The sequence below is a fragment of the Nilaparvata lugens genome, chromosome 13 (assembly GCF_014356525.2).
Source record: "Nilaparvata lugens isolate BPH chromosome 13, ASM1435652v1, whole genome shotgun sequence".
NCBI classification, from domain to species: Eukaryota; Metazoa; Arthropoda; class Insecta; order Hemiptera; family Delphacidae; genus Nilaparvata; species Nilaparvata lugens.
The window spans coordinates 28857428-28868099 of NC_052516.1; the positions used below are offsets into that span (position 1 = coordinate 28857428).

Below are 10672 nucleotides of genomic sequence, written 5' to 3' on the forward strand. Positions count from 1 at the left end.
ACAAATGATACTCAACGGCTAATAAAAGGTACGGAACGGTTAACAAATGATACGGGATGTTAATGAAGGAACAGAAAATGATACGGAGCGTTCAAAAAATGATACGGAACGTTGATAAGAAGATATAGATTGATCACAAGGTCACGATCACCTCCTTAGACCAGTTATAGAATAGACACGGTCCATTGTATATTCATACTGAAAGTCGATGAAGCCAACATCTATTGCCATATCACCCCATCGTGACGTCAGCATTATATAATATAATAATTATAAGTTCTTAATTATTTAATTTTAGTTCTTTAATAACTTACTTTCATCTGAAATAGACACAATCTGCTATGGAAAACAATGTAAACAAACTCTACAGAAACGTTTTCTATATGATGCTAACGTCACGATGGGGCGATATGGCAGTAGATGTTGGCTTCATCGACTTTTAGTATGGGGCGTGTCTATTCTATAACTGGTCTGAAATCACCTCCAACCCAAGATCTCGCCATGGGTCGTCCAGTGACTCGTTTGTCAAAACCTGTTGCGAGCAACATGATACGCAACGGTTAACAAATGATACGGAATGTTGATAAAGAGACAGAAAATGATACGGAGCGTTCAAGAAATGATATGAAACTTTGATGAAGAAGCAAAGTTTGGTCACAAAATTATACGAGTTCTAAACAAATATAGCGGCAAAGTCGTCAAAAACCCCCTTTGTCAAATCTCAATGTAGGTTTAGACGAATAAATCATAGCACATATGGGTAACATAGTTAAGTCAATAGATATATCACAACATTAATTATTGTAAAAAAGATAAGTTATCAGAATAAGTCAATAGATATATTACAACATGAATTAAAAAAAATATCTAAAATTAAAACGTGTCAGCAACTTCCCCAATAAACAATGATACAACACTCTTGTATCATAACGACCGCAAAGTTGCTTTTACTGTAGGCTTACACTGAAATCAATTGCCACGGCAAACAATTGACCTTGTTACTTGAGTAACTCACATATGAGCCAGATTACCAAAATGAAAGAAATGTAAAAACAATTATTATACAAAACATACAGTCAATACAAAAATTATTGGTTTGAAATGCCAATCGAAATTTCTGCTCATCGTTCAACAGGATGAAAAATTGAATAGCTAACTAAACTGAAATGTCAATATAACTATAGAATTTATGCGATAACTAATCGCCCTATAATAATAACACTCGTGTCCGGTTTCTTTTTAAATCTTTAAATGGACCATTAAAGTTGAAGTCATATCATATTTCTAAAGCAATATACATCTGAGTACCTATTAAAAAAAACAATAAAATGGCGAATAAATCAAACATTATTCTAAAGCAATATTACACTGAGGTAATATTTATTTTTAAAGGGCAAGTGTAACAATTAGCGCTCCGTAAGGCTCTATGGAAGCACAACATTTCAAGCTAATCAGTTCAAAAGTTCAGATTGATTGTTTTTTGTTTGTTCATTTTTAAAAGCTTCCCAAAGACTCTTATCAGAGTATAGGCATTATCAAAATTTATAACACATAACACAAGAAACAAAATCACACATAAGAACCCTCTCTACACAGACTCTTCCGTGGTGTAGACTACTCCAGCCATCAAAAAGATTTTCAACTTCTTCCCAGGAACACCTAGATCTTTACAATTTTTCAAATCAGTAGGAAGTTTTCTAATAAATTTAAGGCTTATATTGTTTTTTTTTTCAAAAAGAGCTGTTCTGTAGTGAAGCATAGTCTCCTCTATTTCTTGTATTATATCTATGAGTATTGGCATATCTAGCCTTAGTCTTTCTTTCAACGTACATATAATCACATAATCAATCACCTCATAGATTCAAATAGAGGGAACAGTTAGTTCACCTATTTCTTTAAAATGGTTTCTACAGGACTCTATTAGCATAATTTCTTTATGATACTCAATTCTCACTTCACACTTCACATCACAATCTCAATTATAAAAACTGTAATTATTATACAATAATCATATGGATTTTTTAACGCAGTCAGTCAACCTATTTACCTATATTAAACTGTCGGTCCCGGCTGAAGTATGACAGTCGTAAGGCCCATTGACGGCTTAAATTATATATTCAGGCGGTGGGACCTTCCCGCAAGAAACTCCCCACCAACAAAAGCCATACGAATTTACTTTAACCTATGTACCTATGTGCAAGGGCCTGGGTTGAATCAAAAACAAGGAACAATATTAGTCCTGCAGAAATTCATCCACAGAATACTTTGAAACATAGAATAATCCATAGAATAATATGATATCTTTAAGAATCCTTTGAATTTTCGTTATTATCAGTAGTGTCCTTTCAAAATGACAACAAAATAATTTGAAAAGACACTTGATTGCTTCGCCGAAACTAGTCGTGTTTGATACAAAATAAAATAAGAATAGATGGTACTCACATTCATGCCAAGATGCACAATGTTTTCGACATGCGCGCGCAGAAACTTTGGCGTGGTCTCGGCCAGCTCAATGAAGCACTTGAGCAGTGCGTCGTCGTCCATACGCTCGACAGACTCTGCGCAGACGCGAAGGCAGATGGGTAACAGGTCGGAAAAGTGCTTCTGGATCTGCGCCTCTTTGTCGTGTAACAGCACGAACGCCGACACTGCGCGTACCGCCTGTGTAACAAATGTAACAATGACGTCATAAAATTGGCATTGGTGTTTAGTTACTTATTATGTTATAGATTGATGATTTGTGAACTTGTGGGACCGAACTCCCCACTGTGTAACAGAGAGGTCATGATAATCAACTAGGTATAACATACAACTAAGGGCCAGCTTCCGAGCTCGGTATTCAGCTAAGTTCTAGACTTTAAACAGCTGGAGTTAGAAAATTGGCTTTCCAAAACTGGAAGTAATCACAGTTTTTATGATAATCTTTATTCTCTCATTTCTATGATTGGGAACGTTTTTCCTTGACGAAATTAAACATTCTTAAATAATTCAAAACAGCTGAAACTTAACACTATTTTCTCTATATTTTATTTTATGTTAAATTTTCTAGTTTTTCAAAATTTAATTTAAACGTGGACTACGACTAGGCACCGTTTCGGAAAGCCAATTTTCTGATTTCAGCTGACAAAGTCTAAAACTTGACTAAATCCCGAGCTCGGATACCGGAATAAATGAGGATGCATTCTTGTTCATGTGTACTAATAGACGTTTCACATATAACTGATTTAATGTGGGTACGTTGAGTTCCTTAAGGATGGCTACTAACGACAGAACAAGTGTGTCGAGCATGTGTGAACGGACATGTCTTGTAACGAAAAAGACATTCACGCTAAAGGCTTCAAACGAAAAACAGCTGTTTGACAACAGCTCCTAAAAAGACATTCACGCTAAATGCTTCAAACGAAAAAAAGCTGTTTGACAACAGCTCCTAACATAAAATAAACAACAAATAACAATGAATAAATTCACTGGAAAATTACAAATTCTAATGACACAAGCATAATATTCAATATTCAAAATAAACAACCAAGAAACAGAGATCTAACCCAAAAATATTTTGTTTGTTAGTAGCCATTCTAAGAGTTCACTTCTGGAATACAACTCAAGTCAATTCTTAGAATGTTACTATAAAATAATTGTTTTATGACAATAATTGAATGCACCGCTTCATAGAGGGATTACATACTGGACTACAGATTTGTGCATATGCAAAATAAATTAGTACTATTGTTTTTCTCTCTTGAGTCTATTGATTTTATAGAACTTATTAATCATGTGTTTAATTTCAAGGCGTTTGTCATTTTATAAATTGTTTCAACTTCAAGAGTGTGGATTCAATATGAATACAAATACCTAATTCAATTTTTTTACTTCTTCCAAGGCTGACCAGCTTCAAGGTAATGGGAATGCTTTTTACTTCTCTCAAGTACACGTTATCAATTTTGAGTGTTCTAGGAGTTGGGGAAAAGTCATGAAATAACTAAATCTTAGTGATTTCGATTTACCTGGAAGCGCACACTGTAGGAGGTAGCATCCTCCAGAGATCGCTGCAACATCTGTTTGATAACATCCAAGTAATTGGACTGGTGGTTGCCAAATACACCCGGCACTGATCTGAAATGCAAACATTAATGGTAAAAATACATCCACTTCCTTCAAAACAAGAGTAGCCGAATAGCGCGATTGAATTAGCGTGAGAGATTGTGTAAAAATATACAAAATATCTACAGACATAACAATTGAAATTCAAAACTCCTTTCATAACATTATCTTTTTTCCTTAGGGCTACACTCGAATAAAAATAAAAAATGAAATTCCAAGTACCCTTTTTTTATTGTTTATTTACGACATGATTCGGCCATGATGCCATTGTCAAGTAATTGAATGAAGAAAAAATGAATAATTGGGTAAATTAATTCATAATTTTAAATAAGCTTGAACAATTTAAAAAAAGGTACTTGAATTTTAATTTTTTTCCTTCATAACATTCATTTATTGAAATGTCAATACTAGCAGCCCTAACCTAGACAATAGAGTGAAGAACATATATTTAATGGCTTCACAGTGATGCTCATACAAATACTTAACTGACATTTTCCCTGCTAAACATAGTTGCTCAATTATTTTGGGCTACTCTCAGAAAAATATGTGCGGAGTTGTTTCAGTCGAATGACATTCCTATATCTTGTATTATGTTCATGAATGAGTGTGCTCCGTATTGACATGATAAGGTTAGTTCTGTTCACTAAACAACACACTTTACCTACTATTCTCAATTGTAGTGAAAACAGTAAGGCCAGGCGCATACCAGTTAGTCAAGACAAGACAAGACATGATCAGACACGTTTAGTCACAATACTTCACTTAGTTGCTTATGACGCAACTCACACTGATTAGTCTTTGCAATTAGACATGTCTCCATAAGCAACTATGTGAAGTATTCAATCAATAATCCTTTATTGTCATGAACCACAAAGTGTTGTAACAAATGGTAAGATACAATGAAATTAAAAACAGTCAAAAAAATGTGTAGGCCTACAACAAAATTGGCAAATAGTAATCAACAGCAGTAATTGATAAATAGTAGTTATTAAAAAACGGGGTCCACTTATAAATATACTATAGGTAGGCCATATCAGTATTTTCAACACAAGTCACAACAAAGCTGCTACGGTACAGTTGAACATTGGGCCCGTTCTGTGTGCATAGAATGTGGTAAATTGTCCGATTCACAATTTACCAGGGAAAAAGTTCGGCATCACATGGTAAGAGTTTTGACAGATTCTGTACCAGAAACCAGTTCCAGTTCCAACTATCCCAGCTCTCATTGGTCGATTGAATTTTGTAGTCTGCTTGCTTCTCTGCACATGCGCTGATAGCTTGTTTACCAGAGCATAGCCATAGAATACATAACCAACAAAATTATGTTTGATAACCATTCGTTAAATGAATTTTTCTCTATAGAAAATTTGTGAGCAATGGAATGAAAGAAATGCACACTTTTCTAGACGGTAAGTTTGTAAAACAGCCTTTCTTCATTCACGCAGCTAGTAAACGACACATTTTAGTGTAAATCAATTTTATAAATGCGCGCCAAAAGCTTGAACCAAAGATTTTGAAATGGCGTTCCATGGGAACGCACTGGTCACGTGATGGAACAATTTACGATTAGAACTGGAACGATTTACTGTACACAGAACGTACACACTGAGGCTATTCGAAAAATTCTCCAACAGAATAAAAACATATTTCTATAAGTAAGCCTAGTGACTGAACGTGTCTGATAATGTATTGTCTTGTCTAACTGGTGTGCGCCTAGCCTAAGTAGAGTGGAGTTAGTATGCCAGTTACTCGACCACTAACTCTACTAGTGAGAACCAGACTTATGGTGAATGAATATTTCGAGTGAGAGTAGGAAGACATACGTGAACATGTGAAGTGCGGCCTCGCGGAGCGCAGGCGCGGGCGAGTTGGCATTCTCGAACATGAACTGCAGGAACTCCGGCCAGAGGTTGTTGCCATCGTCGTCGATCAGGTTGCGAGCCACCTCGGTCGTGATGTCACACACCTTCTTGCGCACTGTGTCCGACTGCTCAGACTGAATCGTCACCAGCAGACGCGCCTTCAGCTGCCGTTGGCTGTCTTCCGACAACTGCAAATACAAACAACACATGTTCAAAGCAAACTACAGGATATAGTGACAATAACAAACATTCAAGAATAAATAGCTATAGTGAGGTATCTAAATTTGGGAAAGGAATAGCACAAGGTTACCTTATTTTTCCATTCCCTATCATTGATTAAAACTTTTTAGAGCTATTTAAAGCTATATTGATTAAAACTTTTACAATATTTCCATTAATAAATAAATCCTTAGTTTAAATAACGAAATTAACGTTTTGGTAGAGAGTTAGTGGGGAGGATATTTTTAATATTCTTCCCAAAGAATGGACATTGATATGTCCAAAGCTCCGCCAATTTATGTAGATGCATAACAATATGATTATTATCTATAGTTATTATATTACGAATTTCTTTTTCATATCATATACAGTTCAATAGTTATTTTCTTAGTCTATATTATGTAAATTCATCTATAATTTTGCTGTATTGTAAGCTATTGTATATAAGTGTATAAGCCAGTATATATTGTAATCTACATAAATAAAGTACTCAATCAATCAATCATTTTTATAGTGTACTTATTGTATAAATGAATAAATATGAAAAATGAATAAAGGTCCATGTTATAATGGCAGTGGAGAAAGATAGGAGAACAACATTGCCGATTCTCTGTCTTGTCAATACCTTCTATAGACGGTAGCTGATACAGGTTTATTGATATAATATTAACTGTTCATTCTCGTTTAAAGTAATCAATTATATTTTATTGAGCAAAAACTTATATTTTCTAAAGTTTCATTATTAAGATGAAATATTCTGTTAATTAATTTTTGTCATAGTCATTCAATCTCAGCTGATTTCCATGCACGAAATCAAGCCGGTAAACACCTGTTTGCAGAGCAAATAAACATAATATGATTCTCATTACAGAATACTCTACTGTAATGAAACCACATGTTTTCTTTATAGTCGAGTATGTTTCCTAGTTCAGAAATAGGAACAGCAAAACTGCTACAAAAAAAAAAAACACCTTCAGCGCATCAGCGCTCCAGGTGGAAGTTTTGTCAACTTCCATAAAATTCCTGATTCGGAATTTGTCAACTAGGTTATGTTTAGTACTGTAGTAACTTCAGCACAAGCAGGTAATCTTTTCTATTTCTCAATTATTCTTCTTTAGATTATTATGAAAAAAAATAGTGTACGTTACTTGGACGTGAAAGTCTTTTGCAGTGCTTGAATGAAATTCTAGTCTCGGCTAGCGCCTCGTCTAGTAACATCATTCTCGCCTGCAAAAGGCCCCTTCTCGGCCATGTGACGTAAGATACTATATTGATTCTACATAGTTGAAAGACGATCTGGCATCAGAGCAAAGAGATAGCGCTATCCGCTTTGTTGAATGATAGCAACACCATTGCTATTCAAACACTGCCATTATAACGTGGACCTCACTATAGGTCCATTCAATATAGCATACAATGAGAAAGATTCGAGGTTACAATGATGAAAAGAAACAAGAATACATGACTAGGACCATCCAATATCTATCTGATGTCCTAAATTATAACCTCTTTTGAACTATTTTTCAATCAAAAATCGGGAATGGAATAGTGAGGGGCTATAAAGCTGGGTTTACACCAGAGTTATTAACAAAATGTTAATATCTCAATCCTTAGAATCAGATTGTACATAACTTGACATACACATGATGAGCATATGTGTTTGTCAACTTCCGTTCAAACTGATAGAATCTATGAGGATATAGGAATTTAATTTGATGAATCCTATGTTGAAATTGATTAAATGGAACTAAATGAATGATGAATTAATGTTAATGTTGGAATGACAAAATTGAACCTTGGATAAATATGAAAATAAAACTGTTACAAGTGATAAACAAACTATGCTAGTTGAAAACATCACAGGTGGCAATCAGATGATTCGACAAATTACAACTCTACAGCTTAAAGCCTATAGAGATTTTTACATTATAAAGTCACTGAAAATGATTGAACGTCAGAGTTGTCAATTTTCTTTCACCACCGCCTACTAAATTAAATTATTTCCATAACTAAGTTTCCAATTTCTTGATCCTGGGCCAGAACATTCCTGGGTTGATCGCGCAGATTTCATGTCAACATTTACAGCAGGAGCTATATAAAACTCCATAACAAAGATCAATAGACCACAGGACACACTAACTTCCAAGGAGGGTAGCTGGTATTAGATTGTGATTTGTGCTGCCAAGAGTGCACATAAATTTCTTACATTGAAATGCAGCTTGTTTGCAGCAAACCATTCTGTTGCTTCCACGAAGAGATGCTGCGCTCTTGCTTTAATTCTGTAGGTCCAATACCTTTCAAATAATTTATCATGATATGAGATATCTGAGATTCGAGTTATTCCGGTAAATCTGACTCCTATATTAATTGTTAATTTGTTTTAATGAACAAATCAAGAAGATTTATCTCATATCTCAAATGTAATTTAATCGTCGAAGAAAGTTTAATTTCACGATTTAATGATGCATTTTTCAATATTGTGATATTTTGGTAGTTTCATTCTTTATAGCCAACGTACAATTTGGCAACAGTGCAAACTTGGAAAAGGATGGAGCTATCTTCTTTGTCTAATGACAATAAAGGCAAATAAGTAAGTAAGGTAATAAATAAGTACAATCTTGAAAAAAGATGGAACTATCTGCTTTGTCTGATTGCAATCAAATGTCGGTAAGGTGCTGACTTCTTTAAAAATAAAAAAATAGTTTGTGAATGTTAACTCACCTTTGGATAGAAGTCGGTGAACTGAATGGAGAAGATACGGCGCAGCAGCACTGTGGCCATGACTCTCTTTGCTTCGTCATCGTTCTGATTTGTGATCACATTCAGCAGGTAAACTACTTTGTTATCAAGTGGAATATTGTTGTAAGCCTCCTGTAACATTACAACAAAACAGTTTTAAAAGTTAGATAATATATACATAAATATAATACAAAATATTAATAAATGATAATATCGAGTGAACTGGCTGGACCAGGTCTGGTGCCAGAAATTTCAGGTAACACTTGATCAGTTTTAGGGACTTTTAACAAGACTCAAGTTGACTATTTTTAGAAAGCCAAGACAGCTCAACATGTACATCCAAAACACTAATGTGGCCTGTGAAAAATATATTGCCTAAGACAGGATAGGTACCCGGGCTTCTGAATTATAATAACAGCATCTTATCCACTCCACTACATCAATGACAACAAAAAACTTTGATAGTAAATATTATTAGGCTAATCAACTTATCAATGTTAAGAAAACTGCTTTGCAATGTGTAAATGAATTAATTTTTGAGTACTCATTCATTTTTGAATTTTACAATTGTGAAAAATGAAGTTTTAGATCAAATTTTGATTAGTGATACCATTTGTAGCATCACAAAGCAGAAGAGCTTTCAGATTTTTATCAACTTACTTAGAGAATTTACACATTAGAAAAACCGAGTGTTGACATTTCTGAGACAAACAAAATTTCTCATAATTATTTCAAGTTTGGAGATAGCATTGACTGATACCAAGAGTTTAACTTATATTGCACAAGTTGTACAATCTCTAATCCGATTGCAAACTATGTATCTGCAGATACCAATACCAACAGGACTTGCAGTAAGTTAGTGTTAGTTGAGTTACTAAAACAGCTGCAATTGCTGATTGTTTGACACGTTACATTATTTTATATTGAATTATTAAATCTTAACTGATCATGCAAATGACACTTCAAGGGAAACACCCGTTGATTTATGATTGAGCAGTGATAGTCAGAAATGAATCATAACCTCGAACATAAAATACAATTTTTGATGACTAAATTTCAAAATTTTTCCAGAAATAACCAATTAGAATCAACAAATAGCAAGATTCGAGTGAATTACGTTTCATTTTATCGGCGAATGACAACACGCGGTTGATGTGGCATGGGCATGGTTTACGTTCAAATAGATTGAACAAAACTATATAATTAAATGTAAGTTATATAACAAATTAAAGATAATTAAAAGCACTGTAAACTTGCCTCTCCTTGGCTTCTAATTGCATTTTCAGAACTCAGAAGACTTGTCAAAATTTGCTGAAATTGCTCCTGCTCCGCCTCCATTTTTAACCCACGATCGTAAAGGACAATAAAGAGCCAATATATCAGGTGTGACAGTAAATTTGAGCGGTAAAATTGTGAAGAAGTTTGATTATGATTTATAAATGTGATATTTTTTGAATAGATCACAAAAAATAGCTTATTTGAAATAAATATGGGCTTTGAAGAACTTCATGATAAATAATTAGTTATTGTGATTGAAACGGCTTGTATAAATATTGCTGAATGCACTTGATTCTTGAACAAGTCTCTCCAAAACGATAAACAGAAATTTTACTTCATTTGTGAACGATCAACAATCTGATGACTTTGTAGGAGTAAAATTAAATGAAAATCATGCAAATTGTACAAATCGAAATTTTTTGTGAAAATCACCTGTTTCAGTTTCTGCAAATAATATTGGTTAAAGTGATAAA

At 34.1% G+C, this 10672-nt stretch overlaps 1 protein-coding gene across 1 annotated transcript in view; it reads right to left on the reverse strand.

Moving 5' to 3' along the window:
* LOC111064460 (importin-5) overlaps window positions 1-10661 on the reverse strand; it is a 32887-nt gene extending 22226 nt beyond the window's left edge. The window contains exons 1-5 of the mRNA XM_039440415.1: window positions 10179-10661; window positions 8904-9053; window positions 5925-6151; window positions 4005-4113; window positions 2443-2661 (exon numbers count right to left, since the gene is read on the reverse strand). Coding sequence (XP_039296349.1) covers window positions 2443-2661; window positions 4005-4113; window positions 5925-6151; window positions 8904-9053; window positions 10179-10259 — 786 coding nt within the window. The 5' untranslated portion in view covers window positions 10260-10661. The remainder of the gene's footprint in view (window positions 1-2442; window positions 2662-4004; window positions 4114-5924; window positions 6152-8903; window positions 9054-10178) is intronic.
* Between the last annotated feature and the right edge of the window lie 11 nt (window positions 10662-10672).